Source organism: Bombina bombina, chromosome 4, assembly GCF_027579735.1.
Source record: "Bombina bombina isolate aBomBom1 chromosome 4, aBomBom1.pri, whole genome shotgun sequence".
Lineage (NCBI taxonomy): Eukaryota > Metazoa > Chordata > Amphibia > Anura > Bombinatoridae > Bombina > Bombina bombina.
The window spans coordinates 758103105-758130665 of NC_069502.1; the positions used below are offsets into that span (position 1 = coordinate 758103105).

The 27561-nt window shown below is 35.6% G+C and overlaps 1 protein-coding gene across 1 annotated transcript in view; it reads left to right on the top strand.

Annotated features, from left to right (window-relative positions):
- Positions 1-27561, top strand: part of LOC128657824 (chitin synthase chs-2-like) — a 118095-nt gene that overhangs the window by 85555 nt on the left and 4979 nt on the right. The window contains exons 15-20 of the mRNA XM_053712244.1: positions 4427-4790; positions 6504-6556; positions 9269-9333; positions 15879-15989; positions 21675-21892; positions 24334-24394. Coding sequence (XP_053568219.1) covers positions 4427-4790; positions 6504-6556; positions 9269-9333; positions 15879-15989; positions 21675-21892; positions 24334-24394 — 872 coding nt within the window. The remainder of the gene's footprint in view (positions 1-4426; positions 4791-6503; positions 6557-9268; positions 9334-15878; positions 15990-21674; positions 21893-24333; positions 24395-27561) is intronic.

Here is a 27561-nt window from a genome sequence, read left to right on the forward strand (position 1 = left end):
TATATTATCTAATTTGTTTTATTCTCTTGATATTCTTTGATAAAAAAAAGCATATCTAGATATGCTCACTAGCTGCTGATTGGTTGCTGCACATAGAAGCATCATGTGATTGGCTCACCATGTACATTGCTTTTTCTTCAAATAAGGATATTTAAAAAATGAAGCAAAATAAATTATGGAAGTAAATTGTAATGTTGTTTAAATTTCTATTCTCTAGCTGAATCATGAAAGAAAGATTTTGGGTTTAGTGGCCCTTTAATTGGGCTGATATCACAAGTTGAGCTTCAATCCTTACCGCCATCTCAGAGTTGAGGTTAATTGTTTTCCAAAACAAAAAAGTGTCACAAAATACATCACAAAAATACATTACAAAGTACAGTTGCACTCATAATAACACCATCTAATAAAAATGAATAAAAAAAATATTGCACAAAATAGTTATAAGGGCTCAAAGATATGAGATCTCGGGCGCTACAAAAAAAAAGCCACCAAAGTACTTTATATACATACAAATACATCTTTAGAAATGTATCTGTATGTATCGCTATGTTAGATATGTTTAACTATGTATTTACTGTAAATATTTCACATTCCAATGTTCTGCAAATATGTATTTTTAAATAGATATTCCTATATATATCTGTATATATCTGTTTAAAAAAAAACATCAGAATTATGTAGAAATATTTATTTATAAATAAATAGAAAATATTATGTGATAAGAATATTTGAATATGAAATATTCATATTTTCATGTTGGGTAAGCACAATTGCGAAAATGCAATAGTGTTTGTGCGAGAGAGTGGGTGTTACTTTTTTTCACCATTTACTTCTATGGGGAAATGAGAAAACGCGATCGCAATGTTTGATTTTTATGACTTTAGGCGCGATTTGGGTTACCACTAGTGCAAAATATGTTTTTTGAAACTTGTAATACGAACACAACCTGACTAGTGCAAAAAGCTTAACTCTAGTTGATTTTCCGTGATCGCAAAAAAAAAAATATACCCGTCCACTTGTTATCTAGCCCTTAGTGTTTAAAATGTGATGTGCCAATAACTATTTGAATAAAGTGAGTACAGTACAAATAATTTATATTTTTCTATGAGGCAATAAACAAACCTAGTGTTAGAAATGCGATGTATCGATACCTACGTTAATAGGGTGAATATAGTACAATATATGTGTAATATCTTATGGGCTTCTAAGGCTTAAATATACAGTACATTTTCTATATTATTGGTGATTTAACTCTGTGAAGAGTGATATCACTAACGTGCAAGTTATGATGAAATGTAAAAGTCCTGTCATTTAATGACGTAATATAAATCTGAAGTGATAAGTGTTGTTGATGAGTGTGGATCTAAGTGCACTCCCAAAACATCAATGTGAAGAATAGGGGTATCAGTAAATAATTTTCCATATTTGTCAACACTATACTAATGCTAATCAAAATTGCAAAATAATATACACATTGTAAAAAACATAAAAATGCTGCGCGACTTACTCCCTGAAGCTGCGCAAGGTTCTCATGCTGTGTCTCCCATTGAAGCCTATGGTAAGCATGCTCTAGTGAGTGCAATGCTTCCTAGCAATGTAAACACGCATTGCACTCAACTTGTATTGCCAGCGCACATTAGCGCGCGCTGGTATTACTCAGGGGAGCACTGATATTGCTTTTCGCAAAAGCGATATTTAGCACTCCACTTGTAATCTGGCCCTAAATTAATTATTTTAAACAGGGCTGAACTAATTTTCCATGAAAGTATAAATCTGTCCTTATAGAGTTGACATAAAAAATAAGGAATTAATATAAAGGGACACTCAATAAAAAATTAAACTTTAATTATTCAGATAGAGCATGCCAATTTAAACAACTTTCCAATTTACTTCCATTAACAAAATGTGCACAGTCTTTTTATATTTAAACGTTTTGAGTCACCAGCTCCTACTGAGCATGTGCAAGAAAAAGTGTGTATGCATTTGTGATTGGCTGATGGCTGTCACATGGTACAGGGGGAGTTGAAATAGACATAACAATTGTAGAAACTGACATACCAAGAATAGGAAATGTGATTGTATGCTGCCAAAGGCCCATGCTAATCTACTGCCCCTATACCGTTTACATACCTTGTACATATGCTAGCTGTTTGATAGCTAGGATATTACACACCCCAGATATAGGAATGGTAACCCATAAAGGAAAGCCAGGCCGTAATAAAATATATATGTAAACATATACTTTGACTTTTAATTTCAATTCATATCTAAAGATTATTTTCAACAAACAACAAAAAAATAATTTACTTAAAGGGACATGAACCCCACATTTTTTTTTCCTGATTCAGATAGAGAATACAATTTTAAACAACGTTCTAATTTACTTCTATTAACTAATATCTTTCATTCTCTTTGTATCATTTGTTGAAGGAGCAGCAATGCATTAATGGTTTCTAACTGAACACATGGGTGAGCCAATCACAATTGATATATATATGCAGCCCCCAATCACCAGATAGAACCTAGGTTCTCTGCTGCTCCTGAGCTTGCCTAGATACACCTTTCAGCAAAGGATAACAAGAGAATGAAGCCAATTAAATTATAGAAGTAAATTGGAAAGTTGTTTAAAATTGTATTCTCTATCTGAATCACTAAAATATATCTACAATTTTTTTTTATAAAGATTAATGCAGCAGTTTTTGCTGTAGGTCAGGCTAATTGCTTCAACATTAACAAATAGGAAATTTCTATTTTTTTCAACACAACTTAAAAAATAAAAATGAGAACCAATTTTATATATATATATTTTTTTTCTTATATACTTACATTTTTAACAATATGTGGAGTCTCAATGGGTGACCACAAATTGCCAGATTTAAAAATGTTTTTTTTTCATGCAATCCAAAGTTATAAGCACACACACACACACACACACACACACACACACACATATACACAGGCGTATCTTCGAGATATTGCAGGTCTGGTTCCAGGTCACCACAATAAAGCAAATATAGAAATAAAGTCACACTATTTTTTTGTTTCCCAGTGCATATAAAAGTTATATTTACACTATACTGTAGTCTATTAAGAGTGCAATATAATTCTGTCTAACAAAACAATGTACAAACCTTTATTAAAAAATGATTTATTGCTAAAATAAATGCGTATCCTCATCTGAGCCTACAGTGAGTCATAATCTTTTTGCTGGTGGTATTTATATATAGGTGTGTATATATGTGTATTTATTTAAATATGTGTACAGTAGCGGACCTACTCAACAGAGGGACCTGGTGCAATTGTTATTTGGGCCCCCCAAAAGGTAACGCTGTATAATGATTTTGAAGATAGACAGATGAATAGGTAGCTACACCTGTAACCTGCACTAATCAAAGGCTCACCTGTGTTAGAATTATACACATTCTGCACAAGCCTATTTATAGACTGACTGCTATGCCCCCCCCCAGCCCTTGGGCCCCGGTGCTGCTGCACCAATGGTAGTTCCGCCCTTGTATGTGTATACATACAGTATGTATTTATGTGTTTATATGTGTATACATGCAGGAGAAATTGCACTGATAGACTTGCACGACACAGGCATGCGAAGCACAATAAAATAAGATATGCCTGTATTTTAATGATGATGGTATTTTTTTTGCTTGGTTTTGATTTATATTACACCACATCCACCATTGTAGAGAGTGTTTTATATATATATTTTTTATTATTTTATTTTCAAAGTAAAGTCAAAATTAAACTTTCATGATTTGGACAGAGCATGCAGTTTTACACAACTTTTCAGTTTGCTTCTATGAGACCTATTTATCAAATGTCTGTCAGACCTGATCCCATAGTGCGGATCAGGTCCGACAGACATCGCTGAATGCAGAGAGTAATACGCTCTCCGTATTCAGCATTGCACCAGCGGTTCTTGTGAGCTGCTGGTGAAACGCCGGGGTTGTCAATCAACCCGATCGTACTCGATTGGGTTGATTTGTGGCGATGTCTGTCCGCATGCTCAGAGCAGACGGATAGGTTATGGAGCAGCGGTCTTTAGACCGCTGCTTCATAACTGCTGTTTCTGGCGAGCCTGCAGGCTCGCCAGAAACACGGCCCGTCAAGCTCCCTACGGAGCTTGATAGATAGGCCCCTATGACCGAATTTGCTTTATCTTGGTATCTGTTGTTAAAGGATTTTGTTTTGTCTATCTCCAGTGACTAAATTTGTATTTATCTTCTACATAACTGTTTTATATAATTATAGTGAATAAAACATTCCAAATTTTTATTGGACGTGATATATTTTGTGTTGATCCATTTTCATTCTAAAAACATATTTTTAGTATGAATTATACTTATATTCTATAGTGTTTGCATAAATAAACAAAAACACACTTGTAATTAATATAGTCTTTCTTGTATTTTAGGAGACATGATTAGGCAACAAACCTTTGTGACACCCACCGGCATATTTCTAATTTCTATGGGCTTGATATATCTGATAACAGCTTTACTGCATCCTCAGGAATTTTCATTAATTATCTATGGACTTCTGTACGTTATTTGTGTACCAAGTGCCTATCTTCTATTAACTATTTATTCATTAGTTAACATGAATAATGTCACATGGGGAACTCGTGAAGCTGTCAAACCCATACAGAATAAGAAAAAAGAGGACAAAAAGGTCAAATATAAGAAGAGTTGTAACTGCTTCTGTTGTGATATTGACATACAGATTAATGAAAAAGAAAATGTACTTAAGGAATTTGTCCAGCCGGTCCCCACTGAAAGGTATTAATATTTACTGTTAAATTTCTTTTTAGAAACTGGCACCAATATTGACACACTTGTTGGGTATACCTCTTGCTGATCACAGGTTGCTATGGATGGGTAAAGGTTTTGCCTAACATAACTATTTTCCATAATAGATTTAATCAATAAAAAAAAGTATGCAATCCACTTGCATTTATTGTGTCTGGTAATTGGATACCAGTGAGATTTTTTTTATAGGTAGAGGGGGCTATAATGCACACCCTTTCTCCATGCAGCAAAGTCTCATACCTCGGGCATTACTTTGTGATTTCCATACAAGTATTTACTGTACAAGAGTGAGTCTAAAGACCATGATCACACACACTTCATATGAAAAAGGGGATTACCTTTACTCTCTTTAAATAAGGGTCCTCATGCCTCTCTAGGTAATATGTAATTGCCATAGAAATTGCCTTCACCTGTTTCCATTATTGTGTCCTGAGGTCTAGCACCCTTGTATATGCTCTAAAATGTGACATGAGTGGTCCAAAGATAATTATCAGATGATCCCTGAGAAAACAGTGTCCACCTGATAGAACAAATCCCGTGCCCCACAATGCAAAGTTGGCCCCTTATTTGAAAACAGTACTCCGGCACACAGTTGCCAAATATTGTTGATAATAAAAAATTCATGTATTTACATCAGTGGTTCCCAAACTAATGGCCGCGACCCAAATGAGGGTCGCAAGCATCCTCCTGAGGGTTGCGGAAGGCTTTAGGATTGTGCCCATCATGCTTTCATCATGTTATATTTGCAATTATTCCTGCTCAGAATAATAATACATTTAAAATATATACATATAGTGGTATAAATAAACACAGAAAACATTGTTTAGAACAAAAAAAGGAACTTAGGGACATGTAAATATGTTTGCAAAAGATTTCTGACATAACACACACACATATATATATATATATACACAGTATATATATACTCTATATACACAAGTATGTGTAAGGATATATGTACAAATTCTAGGATTAATAATAATTTAAAAAATAAATAAAAAATATGACTCCTAGAAATACAAATACATATGAATTTCTGTGAAAGTATCATATAACAAATCAATATAAAAATAACTTTCTATGAGATATTGTTTGTTGAGGTATAAATCAATCTATTTCTTGGACATTAACAGATGAAAAAATAAAAGATTAGCTTCAGAGAAATGTGCTTGTTCATGGACAGTAATGAAATGGTATAAATAAAGTTGGGAAAAACCTGAATAACCATGACATCGATGACTGTTAGTTAACAACAGTCTGATGTCCATGTTTTTGACAGCTTTTTTGATAAATAAGGAGATCGTATTCAGGTCCGCGTCAGAGATGTCTGGCGAGCGTATTGATGCCGGTGAATGCAACATAGTTGACGATTTGATAAATAGACCCCCATAGTCTGAACTTCAAATGAGTAGATTTTTTTTCTGACAAATTTCAAAGTTATGTCTATTTCTACTCCCACTACATCATGTGACAGCCATCAGCCAATCGCAAATGTATATACGTATATATACTGTGAGTTCTTGCACATGCTCAGTAGGAGCTGGAGACACAAAAAGTGTAAATATAAAAAGACTGTGCGCATTTTGTTAATGGAAGTAAATTTGCTTAAAATTACATGCTCTATCTGAATCCCGAAAGTTCAATTTTGATTTGAGTGTCCTTTTAAATATTTGTTTTTTCTAGCCAAGAAGGTGAAAATGAGATCAAAGAAGAAGAGAAACATATTTGTGATGATGGTAAGAATTTAAAATATTTGTATGATTTTAGAACAATACATATTTGTAGATAACATAAAGCAAGATAAAATTAGTTTAAAAAGCCTCTAAAGCAATACTATTTTATGTATACCATTGTAAAGCCCCTTTGCTTATTTTGAAAGCGTCTAATGTGCTGCTGTCTCTGGTGTTTACTACTGCCCTCTAAACTTTTGCTCCAGTAAATTACTACTGTCTTGGCTGTAACTAGATTGGGGGCATGTCCGGGATCATTACATGAGACATTTTTGGAGCACATAACTCTTTTTCCACTGGGATTTATTTGTCTACATTGGAACAAACACCCAATGTAAACAAAGAAGAAAAAAAATTGAAAACATGTGATCGTTTATCTGATCGCTTGATTTCAATGATGGCATCGGGTCGGGGGTGGGGGTGAGTGCCTATGATGCAAGGCAGGCCCTCCAGCCCGCAGTTCCATTTAGGAAGCTTCTATGGCTTCAGTACAAAGGTTCCATGCCATCCTAACGGCACTGAAGCCTAGTGCAGTTAGGACAGCATGAAATATCCTAACGGCGGGAAGGGCTTAGAGGATAGAAAAGTAAGTAATTTATGCTTGTTTTAAATGCAAACTTATGTTTTAAATTAGTGTATGCCCCTGTAAAGGACATGCACACATTAAAAAGTATGTACAGATAAAGCAAAAGCCTGTGAAAACATATTTCTTGAAATTGGTTTCAACAGGCTATTAACCATTAAAATTGCAGTGAAACGTTATTACAATTTTCAGCTGTTCACCTAGTAGCTGGAATATCATTTTTTTTGTTCGCTATATTACTATATCTGATTTTTGTTCCATTGTCAAGGCAGCAGTTAACACATTTTCACTTGTCAACTGCTGTCATTAATCTACAAAGTCTTCTGGATTAGCCTACTAGGCATAAAGAACATATTGCCCTATGTACTGTACAGCTAGAATTAAACAATGTTTTATACTTTTAAAATATATACATTATATACATCTACTTGACTGAAAAGGGCTCCAATATATATACAGTGTATATATATATATATATATATATATATATATATATATATATATATATATATATATATAACTTTTTATGCAATATTTTAATTTTAAAATATTTTAATTTAATTTTAATAATCTTTATTAGTGTTATTATGAGTGTAACTGTACTTTTGCATGTATTTTTTTATATGTTTTGTGACACTTTTTTGTTCTGCAAAACAGTTAGCCAGAGCTTTGAGGTGCGTTAACTCCAATTGCACTCAAGCAATCGCATTTACTTTTAACATAATACGCACGCTACAACTGAAACACCTAAGATAAACCCCTTATCGCTTACGCGTTACTGTTAACGCGCCACCCGTAATCTGGCCCCAAATTCACAGAATATTAAATGTAAATAGTGGTAGGGTTAAACACATAACCTACAAAATTTTCATGAGCTTGTATCACTTCACACCAACGGAATATGATAACACTTTATGGGGTAGATTTATTCAAGGTCAAGCGGACATAATTTGCTGTAGTGAATCATGTCTGCTTGACCTCGCTAAATGCCGAAAGTCACATTCATTTTTATTTATTATCTATTGTCTTGCATTTTAGCCAATTAGTACTGTGTTGTGCTAACTATTAAATAACTCCCCAAGCATGAGCACAAAATATCTATATGGCTCACATGAACTAGTACTCCCCTGTTGTGAAAAGTAAATAAAAACGCATTCAGATAAAAGGCAGCCTTCAAGGGCTTAGAAACAAGCATATGAGCCTACCTAGGTTTAACTTCCAACTAAGAATATCAAGAGAACAAAGCACATTTGATGATAAAAGTAAATTGGAACGTTGTTTAAAATTACATGCCCTATCTGAATAATGAAAGTTTAATTTTGACTAGACTGTCCCTTTAACTATGTTAAAAGTAAACTTTTAACACAAGAGGGTTAACGGGTGTATTTCAAGTTGAAAGTAAAAACTTATTGAAGACATCGCCACATTGCAGGACTTTGGATCATCAGGGCCCAAGAGAGAGGTTAAACGGAATAAACATGAAAGTTAAAAAGGGACATGAAACCCTAAATTTTTCTTTCATGATTTAGGTAGAACATACAATTTTAAACAACTTTCCAGTTTACTTCTATTATCAAATTTGTTTAATTCTCTTGGTATCATTTGTTGAAGGAGCAGCAATACACTACTGGTTTCTAACTGAGCACATGGGTGAGCCAATGACAATCAGTATATATATATATGCAGCCACCAATCAGCAGCTGGAACCTGGGTGCTTTGCTGCTCCTGAGCTTACCTAGATACAACTGTCAGCAAAGGATCACAAGAGAGGGAACCAAATTAAATAATAGAAGTCAATTGGAATGCTATTTAAAATTGTATGCTCTCTCTGAATCATGAATGTATAATTATGAATTTACTGTCCCTTTAATTTTGACATGTCCCTTTAAAACCTACATAATGCATTAGGGGCTAACAGAAATGTATTAAATACTTTAGAACATGCTAATTGTTTGGAAATTTAAATGTCTTGTATTTTTTGTATTTATTAATTGTATCTTTATTTGAAATAAGTTAATTGGCTAAAACAAAAGTAAATAGACAAAACATTGTTGGTTAAGTGTCAAATTTGAAAATACGGTTGGCACTAGTTAATTAAGTATTTGTTTTTTTTCCTGACAATATTCTCTAAATAGGATGGATTCAAGAATTACAAAATATATCAAGTTACAATGTGCTGAAGAAAGAGGAATTAGAGGAGGTATGTATATATAAACACTGCTTAAACTGATGTAGTGTCTAATAAAATGTATTAACATAAAAACCATCAAAATAAAACACAATAAAAATATTTCACAATTTATTCAAAGGAAATATTTCAGAGAACCATTAACATCAGTGTACAGCAAATCAAATCACTGGAAGTCTGCAAACTTCCATGTGGTTTGCGATAGTGAGAGGGCACTGTTAAGGATTCTGCTGCAAAAGAAGAAAATCCTTATTACAAGAAAGCAATGTCCAAAAAAGTAAGGCATATTTCCCTATTTATACTGGCAAAGGTAGTTTGCTCGTATGTGGATGAGTTTCCTTGTTACTACGAGGTATACTTGGCATATAGCCATGATCTGGAACTTGCTGCCATTACGTTAAATCTCCCCTAAAAACCCAAACTACGGAAGCTGACCTCAGACAAAATAAGAGCAACATGTTTCGGCGTTGTGTTCTATCGAGAACTCCAATACATCCAAAACTCCAATCTGACGTCATTTCCGGTGATTCCATACATCTGATTGGTCCGTTTCCAGTGAGTGACAGGATGCATAACCAATCAGGTGGGCACTGTAATCGTCTATCTTCACTATTAGAGGCAAAACAGATATTAAAATCGAAGAGTCACCGGAAGTGACGTCAGATTGGAGTTTTCGAGGAATTGGAGTTTTCGACAGAACAGTTGCACTCGATCTAAAGCAGGTTTTTTTTTTGTTTGTTTTTTAAACAATTTTTATTGAGGAATTATACGATACAGTAGGCATGCTTTTATAAGAGTGTACAGTACAATGTCAATTGATATTTTAAAATCATGCTTGTGGATCTTGAACAATTGTCCTCATTTTTGTCCCTTTAAATAACAATGCGGACCACTCATGGGTCCTCCATGCTGTAATAAAAGCATAAAGGTAGGGATTGTATATAGTTAAAACAAAAAACAAACAACTTGAACAAAACAAACAAAAACAAAGCATAGGTTGTCAATAAAAGATATCTGCCGGACAGTCAATGCTTGAGTTGATGTAACTGATTATCTGCTAATCCATCAGGATCAGGAAAGGCAATGCGTAGAGGCTGGATAAATTAGTGGGCAGAGTATTTGGTGGGGGGGGATATTATTTAACGCCTTATGAGGGTATGCTAGGAAGATAATTTTTTTTAAAACAATATAATAAGGAACATTCTGTGCTCCTAAATGGAACAGTCAGATATATTAACTGCTAAGCAGGAGACTGGGGTCATGGTATAAGATAGCATTAAGGGAAAAACACACTAGTGCATTAATTCCTTATATCTAGCTGATGTGAGCTGTTGGCGGCAAGATGTTTTCTTACGGGTAAGTTGTGCGGCCGGGTAGTCTCCCCTCAACATGTCGCCCGGTATAGCCAGGTTAAGTTTTTTCTCAGTCGCAGTCTGTGTATGGAGCACAACCTCTTCCAGCAGGGCTCCCGACATATGATCCTGACGTGCTGTATCTGTTAAGCAGTGCTCCTCTATGGCAGTCCCATGATCTGAAGCTTGTGTTAGCTCTGGGTCACCGGTAGACTCCAGGTCGGAGGATTCATTTTCCTGAGGTAGGCTGGAGTTTCTGGTATTGTCTGCAGTGCCAGTGTCGGGATATTGTGTTGCTCCTGACTGCCTTCCCTCACATTTTGCAGCCGTTTCCCTCGCCATCATATGATTTATCAGGTAGTCATAAGGAGCCTTCTCGATAAGCCTGTTCATAAGAGACATAAGTGTTTCAGGGAAGTCCTCAAGGTGTATCGGGCAGTCCCCTTCTGTTATATTCGCCATATTTTAGATTTGCTTCGCCTCAAGAAGTCTTGACTTTAGGAAGTGATAATGGGTAGTGTAGTAGTTAACTGTCCAGTTAATATTATTCTTTGAAGAGATTTAGTAAGTTGGACTAATCCAACGGCACTAATAACCCGGCTCTTCCCGGGGGGAGGTGTTAGCCTAGAGGTAGTAGGCCGCCGCCTTAGGCCTGTAAGTTCCGATCTGAGTCCCCAGCTTCATAAAAAACAGCAAGATGAAGAGATATGGGGTCACGGTTACTAGCACTGTGAAACTTTTGTATATGATGTTCTTATTCTTGCTGTAAAAGGCTAATAATCGGCAGATTATTAGAGATTCTTCTGGAGCCTTCAGAAAATACGTCCTATCAAGAACGTTGCATGGACACGCCCCGATCTAAAGCATGTTTTATATGCAAAGTATATGTTCTTATTGTGATTTGATATACACTGATGTTAATGGTTCTCGTTGGGTTTTTTTTAAATTTCTTTTTTCTTTTATTATTGAAGGTTATAATCATAACAAAAAGAAAATATTACAGAAGTTAAACATTGCATAATATTGTAGGTATATATACACATCTGCTCAGTCAAAGCCTTGTTACATAGGTTAATTTGCATATTATCAACATAAATATTACAAAATCAATGTATTCCTTATAACATGTTATATCCTTAATTTACTCTATACCGAATATAAATTCATCAGATTTCAACTTGAAAAATAACCCTCTATCCCACCTCGTAGCCTTACTCCTACAGGACATATCTTAATCTTACCTGGTTAACATAAACATAAAGGGGGTCTATTCTTTTTACTCATAAACAAACCTTATGTTATCCCCCCCTTCTCTTTTCTCTTCATTCTTCCCTTCCTTTTCTCTTCTCTTTCTATTTCGCAAGATCCTATATTTAATTCAGCTTTATACATATATAACCTTTGTTTAATTCCCCCTATAATAGAGATGACAATCTGCCTTGACAACATTAAGAGCCTCAATCTCATACTACCAAGCTCAAGAAGCAACATAAAAACCAAACACAAAAAAAAAGGGGGGTTTCTCTTCTCTCTCGCTCCCACCTCTTATTCTCCCCAAAACTGTGGAAAATGGCCAGATATTAAGGCTATACTGAAGTAATCAGATTTTTAAAAGGGATATATTATTTGTTTTTGAACCCTCTCTGGAAGTGTCAATAATACCTTTAGCCACTTCTGGAAAAAAAGCTACTCTTTTCTCTTGTGTTATATTTGTATTAAATTGTTCCATATTCATCTGTACCAATATTTTATTATTAAATTCTTTCATCGTTGGGCTGAATTTAGATTTCCAGGATCTCAGTATAACATTTTGCATGATTAATATGGACGTGTTGATTAGTTCTACATTTACTCTGTCTTTAGCGTTCCTTGGATTTGGATATAAAAAAAATATATGTTGTGCCTCTAGTTTACATTTTTTTTCCAGAAACCTATTCACCCAATAATTAACCCTATTCCAAAATTTTTGGATCTTAGGGCATGTCCAGAAGCAATGATACAAATCAGCTTTAAAACAGTTACATCTGGAGCAACTCGGCTTATCCTGCTTAGACCATCTTGCTATAACTGCTGGTGTCATATATGCCTTGTAGAGAATTCTTAAATGAGATTCTCTCCAACTAATAGAGTTAATGGCTTTATCTGCTCTTTTAATACTTTGTATAACTTCTGCTGCTGACATCTCTCTGAATTCTATACTACAAGCAATACTTATTTTCTCTAAGTTATCCTGTCCTGTTTTCTGCATCATTAAGTTATACCATATTGATATTGCGTTCAGGCCAGCTTGATACATCTTTATATTAGAGTCTTTTACTCCCAGAGACCAATCATTCCCATATTTTTCTTGTAGATTAAAAAATAAATGCAGAATCTGTAAATACGCATAGAAATCTTTAGTGGATATATCAAATTCCTGTATTAATACATTAAAAGATTTGATTGTCTGTAGTTCTGTGTCTTTAAGTTGAGCGACATAAGTCAAGCCCTTCTGTTCCCATTTCTTAAAGACATTTTGCCCCATTCCAGGTATAAAATATGGATTCCCTCGGATAGTAAGATATTGAGATATCCGATTATTAACATCTAACTCTTTATTATATTTAATCCAGGCCACCACCACATTATATATTATTTTTAATTTAACCACCTCTTTAGGTATATTCTTAAGATCTAGGTGGAATAAACCTTTCAAGGAGAATGGATATATCAAGTTATTTTCTAGTTGTGTATAGGAAACTAAATCTTTATCTGTCAGCCAGTCACAAGCAACTTTAACCATAACTGCCCTATTATACAATTTAAGGTTAGGGAAACCAAGCCCTCCGTTTTCTTTTTTCTGCATTAATCTTTTCAGGGCCATACGTGCTTTCCCTCCTTTCCATAGAAATTTAACACAATTTGAATAAAATTGTTTAAGATCTAGCTCTTTTATAAATATCAGTAAATTTTGGCACAGAAATTATATTTTGGGAGAAGAATCATCTTAATCAGGTGTACTTAAGTAGAAACACCAAGAGGTAGAACCTCCCATTTTTGTAAATTTCCTACTGCCAATATCCAAACTTTTTTGTAATTCAACCCATACCATTTAGAAGGATTCTTATTTAAGATAATACCTAGATATTTAATCTGCTCTTCTACCTCTTTAAATGGTGTATACGGGATACTATTTGCTTTTTTGTGTAACCAGAGGATTTCAGATTTGGTAAGGTTGATTTTATAGCCAGAGAATTTGCTGTATTGTTGAATAATATCTATTAAGATAGGAATATTTTTCTGAGAGTTTTCTATAAATACTAATAAATCATCCACATAGAGTGATAATACTACTTTCCTTCCTCCTAGAAGAATACCTTCCAGATCTTTTCTTAGGATTATCGCTAATGGTTCAATTGCAAGATTAAAAAGTAGAGGGGATAAAGGACATCCCTGTCTTGTACCTTTAAAAATATTTATTTTAGGGGAATAGTGCCCATTTATTGATAATCTTGTGGTTGAATCAGTATATATCATTCGAACAAATTCTTTGAAGTGCCCTGTTAAGCCAAATTTTTCAATAATGATTCTCGTTGAGATATTTCTCTTTTATATATTGTGAAACATTTTTATTATGTTTTATTTTAATGGTTTATATTTTAATACATTTTATTAGATTCTACATCAGTTTTTAAACCATGTACTAAACAGTAAGCTGCTGAGGCAGCGCAATATCAATTCCAAGTATTTATAATACAAGGAAGTATAACCTTAACATACAATGGTCTAGATATAATAAGGTTATTTGTGAAAGTACAGTAATTCATGTTGTAATGTGGTGACAGTAATATATATTTAGAGGTTGTGAAATCAATGATATTTGTTTTTTAAAGGAAAAAAACATTACATTACATTATTGTTTAATCCATATTATCTGGGGCATTATGGTTTTACAGTACATGTATCTATGAGGTATAATGAATATGCATTATACTGTAGAAATGTTCTTTATATACTTTCCTTTGTAAAAAATAATAATTTTAGTTTAGAAACAAGATTAAGAGAATGGTATATTAATATCCAGCATAAAAAAATAGTCATGGCTTTTCCTGGTAAAGATAGTGTGTTTTAAAACATTTCTCACACTGTATTAAAGGGAGAGTAAACATACAAAATAATGTTATATAATTCTGCACTTTATCTTGCTCCCGCTCTGATCTGGTTGCGGAAGCGTGCTAGAATCATACAAACATTGGTGCGATTGGCCGGGCTGTAACTAGACAGTGCGCCTACGAAGCGCATTTGAAAAACAAGACCCGCTCAGTAGAACCTTGAGTGGAGTCCAACTTTGGGATAAAAAATCAGGAAATGCTTTAGATGTATAAAGATGCCGCTAAGATAATGCTATATAATTCTGCACTATGTGCAGAATTATATATCATTATTTTGAATGTTTATGTGTGCTTTGTTAAAAGGTGCTATTTCTATCATTGAAACAAATAAGTTGCTTCTTTCATAATGTACAAATTTTGTTTAGGAAAACTGTATCGCACTGTACCGGCCTCATTCATGTACACTGGATTTTACTCTACCAACCGGGAGTGCATAAATGTAGTCAGCACAGTAAGATTGCATCAACTGCTTCTATTTTAGTGTTGGAGAGGGACAGTAGTGTACCTACTCAACAGGTGGCCTGGTGTAAAAATTATTTTGGGCCCCCCAAAGGTAACTCAGTGGCAAGAATAAGTAATAATATACTTGCTGTTCTGTATAATAATTTGGAGTAGATAGATATATAATAGATAGATAGACAGTAGATAGATAGACATATAGATCTGCAAACCACACTAATAAAAGGCTCTCCATATAAGGATTTTACAAATTCTGCACATGTCTATATATAGACCGGCTGCTATGGGACCCCTCCAGCACATGGGCCCTGGTGCCAGTGCACCAATGGTAGTTCTGCCCCTGGAGAGAGAGACGCATCTGCAAATATAAAGAAGAAAAATCATAGGTCTATTTAGGACAGGCACATAAGTTTTTTTGGGGGGGGGAACAAGAACTGAAATACCTTCCATTTGACAAAGAAACAAAAAGGTTAGCTACAATGTTCTTTAACATTGTGTTTGTATAATACCGCTTTAATCTGTTGCTACATTAAAATTGCGTATAATATGCTCAATACCAGTTATAGTTCAAATTGCTATTGCTTTGATCTTTAAGGAGGAAGTTCCATTTTGGGAAAGTGTCATAAAGCATTACCTGGAACCCCTTCATGAAGATAAGAAGAAACAAGCCGAAGTAGCAAAAGATTTGAAGTCTTTGAGAAACAAAGTAAGATATTTAACAAACTATCTGATACTTTTATTTTTATTCTTTTTTTATGTTTTATTTATTTCTAAAATTGACTATTAGTAGAAGTACCACTCAAGGCCCACAGAGCACTGCCAGTCCAGAGTGGAAACTGCTGTTGATCCACTCAGCAGTGCAAGTCACACAACCCAGTAGGTTCTTCTACTATGTGCATATTTATCAACTTGATGCCCCGTGTTTCCGGCGAACCGTTATGAAGCAGGGGTCTAAAGACTGCTGCTCCATAACCTGTCCACCTGCTCTGAGGCGGCGGACAGAAATCGCCAGAAATCAATATGATTGGGTTGATTGACACACCCTGCTAGTGGCTTCAAATCTGCAGGGGGCGGTATTGCACCAGCAGTTCACAAGAACTGCTTGTGCAATGATAAATGCCGAGAGTGTATGCTGTCTGCATTTATCGATGTGCAGCAGACATGATCCCCTATATCGGATCATGTCCACTCGCACAATCATAAATAGGTCCCTATCTGTTTAACACATAGCGATGCAGGGTCTCTAATATTAAAATAGCATACTCTAGCGAATTAGAGTGTATAATATTCCAACTATAATGGCCCTTTAACATGTGACTGTTGACTTTTTATAACTAGCTACATTGTAAAGAACTGTAAAATTTAAGGTGTAACTGTAAAAATTATTTGCTAAAAGAATACCTTATTACCTTATGTTAAAGCATAACAATATACACATAGGCCCCAATTTATGAAAGGTGTTACGGACCTGATCCGACACTGCCGATCAGGTCCACAACACCTCGCTAAAAGCGGAAAGCAATACGCTCTCCGCATTTAACATTGCACCAGCAGCTCACAAGAGCTGCTGGTGCAACGCCGCCCCCCAATCGGCCGCCAGCAGGGGGTGTCAATCAACCCGATCGTATTCGATCGGGTTGATTTCCGTCGATTCCTGTCCGCCTGCTCTGAGCAGGCGGACAGGGTTATGGAGCAGTGGTCTTTAGACCGCTGCTTCATAAGTTGTGTTTCTGGCGAGTCTGAAGACTCGCCAGAAACACGGCCCTTCAAGCTCCGTACGGAGCTTGATAAATGGGCCTGATAGAGTATGTTGAATTCCATTATCAAAATCTTCTAAAAAAAAAAAAAAAGTATTTATAAATGTTTTTAAGCTTTTTAAATAGAATAGACTGTATATAATATTGAAAGTTAATCTTCTGCATTTTCAGCTAATCATCCTTATTCACATGGATCCTTTAAGTAAAATGTTAATATTCAAAATATAAAAGAATGCATCAATATGTTTAATACTAAATAGATTTAGAAAATAAAGAGATGTGTATTTTTTTAAAATGCTTGTTTATTTTATTTTATTTAATTAATCTTGTTTCCAGGGGGAAGTTCTTGGAATAAAAATTTCAGAGTCAAATTTGTTTTATGGGTGGGGTCCAAGTAGATGGAGTCAAATTCATGGGTGATAAATGGGAGGCACTGGGTATACTATATGCTGAGTTGGCCTGTCTGGGATAGTGGCTAAATTGCTAAGGTGGGAAGGGCAGCCAAACAAGCACCTTCACACATAGGGCTTGATTTATCAAATGTCATACGGATATGATTCGCAATATATGATTCACGAGAGGTGCTTCATATATAGCAAAGTACTTGTGCAATGCTGCCCCCTGCTCACTGGCACCACTAGCAAGGGCTGTCAATAAATTTAGATCATATCAGAACGGGATGATTTCAATCCGCCACCTTTTAGGTGGCATAGAGGTTAAGAAGCAGCAGTCGTATGGCATGAAAGATGGGCCTCTGAAGCAGCATCAGTTGCTTGATAACTGGAGCCAAAAGACTGGGAAGTTTTGCACCCCCATACACGCTATAGAAACCCTACTGTTTGAAGATCTCCATGAAGTAGATAAAGAACTTTCATTATGCTATGGTTTGTATTTGTGCGGAGGTGACATTTTGCTGCATTTTAGAACTTGAATTCCAAGTAATGGTAAAAGGATGGGTCAAAGGCGCAAACAACTGTAACTATGCCTAGTTCTAAATATCCCACTCCTCCCAAGTGAAATCTTAATGTACAAACTACAATGAACAGAGTTGAACTAGTGCTGGAAAAGCTAAGGTTTTAAAGCAATCAATTGTGACTGTATATACAAGAGTTAATAATATCCTTTTTAATTCTTAAAATGATGTATATCACATATCAAACATATCAAAATCACTATGTTGAACCAAATGGCCACTCAAAAACAGTATAAAATCTATAGCGGGATGTCTCCATTATCGAAAGCAATCAGTACTAATGACCGCCTTTCAAGTGTGATGGTAAGGTACACTAACTTGGTTCCTTTGGAATGAATCTCTTTCCCGTTTCAGCCTGAGATATGGTAGCCACATCAGCAATGTCCCAGTTGGTGGATGTGCTTACACAGATGTGCTGACGTCACCCACCGGTTCTTCATTAGTAGTAATCCTGGCTACTTTTTCATCTTCTTAATGTATCAGCTGCAAATACACTATCGCACAGAGCATCAATAGGACACACTGTTGCTGAATTCAAGAGCCTGTCTTCACGGTGCCTCTTCCGGCACTCCTAGACATTTCACAGGGATTCTGGAACACTGTTATTGCAAAGAACTCCTTGGTGTCTAACAGCATACAAGCAAAAAGTTAGAGGGACCTTCCCCCTAATTTCATGGAGAACAATCTACGCGTTCACTCGTTCTGGGTTTTATTAAGATACTCCAGATATTTAAAGGGATTAGTAGTCATTCATTGGTTCAACATTCATTAATTTGATTGGGTATTAGTGGTTTTATTCGCCTTCCATTTCTTATTTAAGGTGGTATTGCTCTAAATGCGGTTTGATGTGTTAAAAGGACATAATACTCATATGCTATATCACTTGAAACTGATGCAGTATAACTGTAAAAAGCTGACAGGAAAATATCACCTGAGCATGTCTATGTAAAAAGGAAGATATTTTGCCTCACAATATCCTCAGCTCAGCAGAGTAAGTTCTGTGTAAAAAGTTATACTTCACCTGCTCCCAGCTGCAGGTAAAAAAAAAAAAAAAATGAAGAAATTAACAGCAGCCAATCAGCATCAGCAGTGCTGAGGTCATGAACTCTTACTGTGATCTCATGAGATTTGACTTAACTCTCATGAGATTTCATAGTAAGCTTCCTTTACCTGATTGGTGAAATAATATGAGAGTTCACGAGGCTCATCCCCTAAGCTGTCCTAGGACAGACACACTAAAATGCTGCTTAGAAATCCTTTACAATGGGAGGTGGCTACTGAGGAACTTTTGAGGTAAAATATCTTTCTTTTTTACATAGAGATGTTCAGGAGATATTTTCGAGTCAGCTTTTTACAGCTATGCTGCATCACTTTCAAGTGTTTAAACATTTGGGTATTATGGCCCTTTAAGTCTCCTTGAAATCTCTTCTTACTTTTGAAAGCACCCTCTGGTTAATGAAAAAAAGTTGCCCTAATTTTCCCCAAAATAAAGTGGACAGGACATTAGCATAAAATAGAAAGATGAGCATCTTTATTTTAAAGAAAAAAAAATGCACGAAGCAGTGTAATGGGTTAAAGTGAAGGGATGTGGGGTGTTAGAAAAAAAATGGCACCTATTACATTGAGGTCAATGGGGGACTGTGTTTGCAAAATAAATACATATGTATATGCTTATATACATATATATATATATATTTATGTGTTAATATGTGCATATACTATACACATATAAACACATAAATATATATGTATATATTCATAAACATATATATTTATTGCTTTCCAACACTGCCCCCTGGGCTAGGTAGTTTGCCATGTCTAACGGCATGAAAACTAAATCACTTTCTCGTGAGCACAAGGCCGCCTTTGCATTGGGCTGCACTTGTAATACCAGCGCACATTTACGTGCGCTGGTATTACTGAGTGGAGCACAAATATGATGCTCACGTAAGCGCAATATTACGCTCCACTCATAATCTAGGCGTGTTTAACTATGTATTTAATGTAAATATTTCACATTCCAATGTTCTTCACATAAGGAAATATGTTCTAAATATTTATAAATAGATATTCATATATATATGTATATATCTATACCCATAAATAATCACACATATATATATATATATATTTTTTATTATTATTTTTTTTTAAAAGCATTATATATATATATATATATATATATATATATATATATATATATATATATATATGTATTTATGAATAACTTGAACATATTCTGCTATGTGAAGAACAGTTGAATGTGAAATATTTATGATTCATGCCGGGTAAGCGCACTTGAGAAAATGCAATCGTTTAAGTTTGCAAAACTTGTTTGGTGTTAGTTTCTTTCCACTTTTCACTTTCCATTGAAGTCTATTTGAAGTCTATAGGGGAATACGTTAACACACAGTCTCTATATACGGACTTTGGATTTTGTATACATCTGGTTTTTACTTTCGACTTGTAATAAGCGTGCTATGCAGCGCACAAAAGATGCTTACTTCTAGCGGAGTTAGCGCACAAGCGGTAATGATAAATAGCACTCCATTTGTGATCTAGCCCTAAGTGTTTTTCTTTTTTAGGTGTAAAATGGCCTCCCATATAAATAAAATACAAGTCACAAGCCATTGCTGCATTTCTTTTTTTTTAATAGACAAATACAAATTGCACCAACCATATGGACACACATTTGGCTCTATTTAGCAAGCTACCATTGCAGCTCTGGAGCCCTAGCAATGGAGGCTTATGCAACATTTATTAAGAAGCAGCAGTCTTAAAACCAATGCTTAACCTCTGGAGTGATTAATAAGCCCTGGAACAAATCAAGAGCAGGCGGTGCAGCTGTACTAGGGATGGGCGTTAACATTTGTTTGTTTCAAATTTCAAATGTCTGCACAACATTCTAACATTCGTTTAATGTAATAGTATTTCTAATGCTTTCTTTAAATGTAATATTCAATTTGAATTTTTCTAATAATATAATATGCAATATTCAAATAAAAAAAAATAGAATCTATATATTTGTAATAGTATTTCTAATGCTCTCTTTAAATGTAATATTCAAATTATGTAATATTTGAAATAGAAACATTCAAATTGATATATTTGTATCTATTATGCATCAATTTACTAAATTCGCTAACACTTGAACTATTGAACTTCTGAATAGTACTTGTTAAATTAAATGTTACATTCCAAATTTCGAATGTGGATATTCGATTTCATTATGAATGTTCAAAAACGAAAGTGAATTTTAATGGATTTTCATTGTTATCAACATTTGTTTGTCCAAAACGAATATCCACAGGACTATTCATGTTACCTAATGAATTACACTTTCAGCGCATTTACCCATCCCTAAGCTGTACTGGCATTTGACATTTTATTGATAACGTAGGGCAATGAATGCTGACTGTTCGCAACAATACCAGACAGATAGGTTCCCAAGTGATCCTTGGGGGACCATTGACAGCAAATATATGTCCATTTATGTGGTGTAACAATTTGAATCTTGTAATAGTCTTTCTCTTTGTGGCATTTTCTCTGTGAATGTGTTTTGAACGTTTTTCTTGTTTTGGCCTATAAACTAAAATTCTAGAAGTGTTCAATAGATTCCAAGCTCACCCGTAATTTATGTATATTATTTTTATTACTACAGGTGACCTTTTTGTTTTTTCTTATGAATTTGCTGTGGATAGTTGCAACATTTTTCCTGCAATTGATTGGCTCTTCTATCAGCATTGTTATACCCAAAGTTTATCCCAATGGAACTGTGTCAACTACAGAAAAATTGTATGTGGAACCCATCGGATTTATGTTTTTAATATCATTTGCCATCTTGCTTTTGTTACAGTTCGGTGCGCTTCTTTATCACAGGTAAGGGTTTAAATTAGCATTGGGAAGTGATTTAAAGGGATATGAAACCCAAAAAAAATATTTTTTGATTCAGACAGAGGGGCTGAGGGCCCGTGTTTCTGGTGAGCTTGCAGGTGTAAAGACCGCAGCTCCATAACCTGTCCGTCTGCTCTGAGGAGGCAGACAGACATTGCAGCAATTCAACCCGATCGAGTATGATCGGGTTGATAGACCCCCCCCCCCGTGAATCTGCATGGGGCGGCGTTGCACCAGCAGCTCTCAAGAGCTGCTGGTGCAATGCTGAATACAGAGAGCGTATTGCTCTCTGCATTCAGCGAGGTCTGTCGGACCTGATCCGCACTGTCGGATCAGGTCTGACAGACCTTTGTTAAATAGGCCCCAGAGCATACAATTTAAAAATAAATTAATCCAATGTATCCAAATGATCAAATTTGCTTCATTTCTCATGTTATTCTTTATTCAAGAGATGCCTAGTTAGTTGTCTGGAGCACTACATGGTAGGGAATAGTGCTGCCATCTAGAACTCTTGCAAATGGATAACATACTTGAAAAAAATCTGCCATATAGTGTACCAGAGATATGCACACCGCTGAGCTTATATCCCAAGAGAACAAATAAATTTGATAAAAGAAGTAAATTAGAAAGTTGTTTAAAATTGCATGTTCTATCTGAATCATGAAAGAAAGAAAAAAATGAGTTTTGTGTCCCCTTAATAGGCTTTAATTTAAAGGGGTAGTAAACCCCAAATTTTTCTTTTATGATTCAGATAGAACATACAATTTTAAACAACTTTCCAATTTAATTCTATTATCAAATTTTCTTCATTCTCTTGTTATCCATTGCTGAAGGGACAGCGTTGCACTACTGACAGGAAGCTGAAAATATCTATTTAGCCAATCACAAGAGACAAATGTGTGCAGGCACCAATTAGCAGCAGCTCCCTCTAGTGTATGATATGTGCGTAATCATTTTTTAACAAGGGATACTAAGAGAACGACGCACATTTGAAAATAGAAGTGAATTTAAAAGTGTCTTAAAATGACCTGCTCTATCTGAATCATGCAAGTTTAATTTTGACTTTCCTATCCCTTTAACTGAAAATAAATATAACAATTTCACAACAAAAATGTTTTTAGGTTAAATATGCTTTTTTGTGTTCTGGACGATTTTCTTATTTTTGACAATTATTATTGGCTTTTCATTAAAGGGACATGGACTTCAACAGTATGCTGGCAAACCCTCTGCAAAACAAAGTGCTTTGCAAAGCTTCTTTAGCCTTTTTCTTATTTTCTGTCATTGTGCATAAAAGCTGACTGGCAGGTATGCTCCATGCACTGTTCATAGAGCATACTTTACAATTAGTGCTGGTGTAAGCTGCATCCGTTTTTTTTTAATTTTAAAGGATCATAAAACCCACATTTTTTTCTTTTAGGATTTAGAAAGAACATGTAATTTTAAACAACTTTCTAATTTACTTCTATTATCTAATTTGCTTCATTCTCTTGATATCCTTTGCTGAAAAGCATATTTAGATAGGCTCAAGTAGCTGCTGGTTGGTGGCTGCACACAGATGCCTCGTGTGATTGGCTCACCCATGTGCATTGCTATTTCTTCAACAAAGGATATCAAAAGAATGAAGCAAATTAGATAATAGAAGTAAATTGGAATATTGCTTCAAATTGTATTCTCTACCTGAATCATGAAAGAAAATGTTTGGGTTTATTGACCCTTTAACACTGCTTTGCAATAGTATGATGTGGTTACACACGCCCAGCATACTTCCAACATGATATGTCCCTATAAATATATAGATAGATAGATAGATTAGATAGATAGATAGATAGATAGATAGTTAAAATATTAATAAGATACACAGCATAATATCCTGCATTTTTTAACATTACAACATACACTTAAAGACAAATATGGCAGCTAAAATTAAAGAGACAGTAAGTGTATAAAACTTCTGCGTTGTATCTGAAACTTTGTAGCACATATATTACATAGGTTGTCTACCTCGTTAAAAAAAAATCAAATTCAAATTAAATCTTAATCCCCCAATTCTTGTCTGGCAGCCCTTGCATACTTTTTTGTAAGATCAGCGCCAACGGGTGGTGCAACCAATCAAATGTGGTTTTGTCTACTCCTTAGAGAACAAAAGAGAGCACTCAAATGATTACCTTGCATTAGCTGTTCTTATAGTTGTGAGACACACCCTATAGAAGCAGCATGAGTGCGCTCTCTTTGATCTATATGCCATCTTATTAACAGAACCATCGACTAACATTGTGTAAGGAAGGTAAATACAAATCCACAAAGGCACTAATTATACAGCTGTTTTTTTACTGTACAAAACATCTACATAATGTATTCAGAATGTTATACTTTTACTGTCTTTTCAACAAAATATTGGAAGTCACAAATATTTTTTAATTCTGCAGAATCTACACATTGATTCATTTCATTGCTTATCAAGAAACAGAAGGGAAGGGTAACAGAGAGGTAAGTAAATAGTGCATTTAGTTTGGTTTGATTATAATAATGTTTCAGGCTAATAAAAGATACAAACACAGGGACCTAGATTTGGAGTTTGGCGTTAGCCGTGAAAACCAGCGTTAGAGGCTCCTAACGCTGGTTTTAGGCTACCGCCGGTATTTGGAGTCACTCAAAATAGGGTCTAACGCTCACTTTTCAGCCGCGACTTTTCCATACCGCAGATCCCCTTACGTCAATTGCGTATACTATCTTTTCAATGGGATTTTTCTAACTCCGGTATTTAGAGTCGTTTCTGAAGTGAGCGTTAGACATCTAACGACAAAACTCCAGCCGCAGGAAAAAAGTCAGTAGTTAAGAGCTTTCTGGGCTAACGCCGGTTTATAAAGCTCTTAACTACTGTACTCTAAAGTACACTAACACCCATAAACTACCTATGTACCCCTAAACCGAGGTCCCCCCACATCGCCGACACTCAAATACATTTTTTTAACCCCTAATCTGCCGACCGCCACCTACGTTATCCTTATGTACCCCTAATCTGCTCCCCCTAACACCGCCGACCCCTGTATTATATTTATTAACCCCTAATCTGCCCCCCTCAACGTCGCCTCCATTTGCCTACACTTATTAACCCCTAATCTGCCGACCGCAAAGCGCCGCCACCTACGTTATCCTTATGTACCCCTAATCTGCTGCCCCTAACACCGCCGACCCCTATATTATATTTATTAACCCCTAATCTGCCCCCCTCAACGTCGCCTCCATCTGCCTACACTTATTAACCCCTAATCTGCCGAGCGGACCGCACCGCTACTATAATAAAGTTATTAACCCCTAATCCGCCTCACTAACCCTATAATAAATAGTATTAACCCCTAATCTGCCCTCCCTAACATCGCCGACACCTAACTTCAATTATTAACCCCTAATCTGCCGACTGGAGCTCACCGCTACTCTAATAAATGTATTAACCCCTAAAGCTAAGTCTAACCCTAACACTAACACCCCCCTAAGTTAAATATAATTTACATCTAACGAAATTAATTAACTCTTATTAAATAAATTATTCCTATTTAAAGATAAATACTTGCCTGTAAAATAAATACTAATATAGCTACAATATAAATTATAATTATATTATAGCTATTTTAGGATTTATATTTATTTTACAGGTAACTTTGTATTTATTTTAACCAGGTACAATAGCTATTAAATAGTTAAGAACTATTTAATAGCTAAAATAGTTAAAATAATTACAAAATTACCTGTAAAATAAATACTAACCTAAGTTACAATTAAACCTAACACTACACTATCAATAAATTAATTAAATAAACTACCTACAATTACCTACAATTAACCTAACACTACACTATCAATAAATTAATTAAATACAATTCCTACAAATAAATACAATTAAATAAACTTGCTAAAGTACAAAAAATAAAAAAGAACTAAGTTACCAAAAATAAAAAAATATTTACAAACATAAGAAAAATATTACAACAATTTTAAACTAATTACACCTACTCTAAGCCCCCTAATAAAACAACAAAGCCCCCCAAAATAAAAAATGCCCTACCCTATTCTAAATTAATAAAGTTAAAAGCTCTTTTACCTTACCAGCCTGAACAGGGCCCTTTGCGGGGCATGCCCCAAGAAGTTCAGCTCTTTTGCCTGTAAAAAAAAACCATACAATACCCCCCCAACATTACAACCCACCACCCACATACCCCTAATCTAACCCAAACCCCCCTTAAATAAACCTAACACTAAGCCCCTGAAGATCATCCTACCTTGTCTTCACCTCACCAGGTATCACCGATCCGTCCTGGCTCCAAAATCTTCATCCAACCCAAGCGGGGGTTGGTGATCCATCATCCGGTGGCTGAAGAGGTCCAGAAGAGGCTCCAAAGTCTTCATCCTATCCGGGAAGAAGAGGCGATCCGGACCGGCAACCATCTTAATCCAAGCGGCATCTTCTATCTTCATCCGATGACGACCGGCTCCATCCTGAAGACCTCCACCGCGGACCCATCTTCTTCCGGCGAGGTCCAACTGAAGAATGACGGTTCCTTTAAGGGACGTCATCCAAGATGGCGTCCCTCGAATTCCGATTGGCTGATAGTATTCTATCAGCCAATCGGAATTAAGGTAGGAATATTCTGATTGGCTGATGGAATCAGCCAATCAGAATCAAGTTCAATCCGATTGGCTGATCCAATCAGCTAATCAGATTGAGCTCGCATTCTGTTGGCTGTTCCGATCAGCCAATAGAATGCGAGCTCAATCTGATTGGCTGATTGGATCAGCCAATCGGATTGAACTTGATTCTGATTGGCTGATTCCATCAGCCAATCAGAATATTCCTACCTTAATTCCGATTGGCTGATAGAATCCTATCAGCCAATCGGAATTCGAGGGACGCCATCTTGGATGACATCCCTTAAAGGAACCGTCATTCTTCAGTTGGATGTCGCCGGAAGAAGATGGGTCCGCGGTGGAGGTCTTCAGGATGGAGCCGGTCGTCATCGGTTGAAGATAGAAGATGCCGCTTGGATCAAGATGGTTGCCGGTCCGGATCGCCTCTTCTTCCCGGATAGGATGAAGACTTTGGAGCCTCTTCTGGACCTCTTCAGCCACCGGATGATGGATCGCCAACCCCCGCTTGGGTTGGATGAAGATTTTGGAGCCAGGACGGATCGGTGATACCTGGTGAGGTGAAGACAAGGTAGGATGATCTTCAGGGGCTTAGTGTTAGGTTTATTTAAGGGGGGTTTGGGTTAGATTAGGGGTATGTTGGGGGGGTATTGTATGTTTTTTTTTACAGGCAAAAGAGCTGAACTTCTTGGGGCATGCCCCGCAAAGGGCCCTGTTCAGGGCTGGTAAGGTAAAAGAGCTTTTAACTTTATTAATTTCGAATAGCGTAGGGCATTTTTTATTTTGGGGGGCTTTGTTGTTTTATTAGGGGGCTTAGAGTAGGTGTAATTAGTTTAAAATTGTTGTAATATTTTTCTTATGTTTGTAAATATTTTTTTATTTTTTGTAACTTAGTTCTTTTTTATTTTTTGTACTTTAGCTAGTTTATTTCATTGTAGTTATTTGTAGGTATTTTATTTAATTAATTTATTGATAGTGTAGTGTTAGGTTTAATTGTAACTTAGGTTAGTATT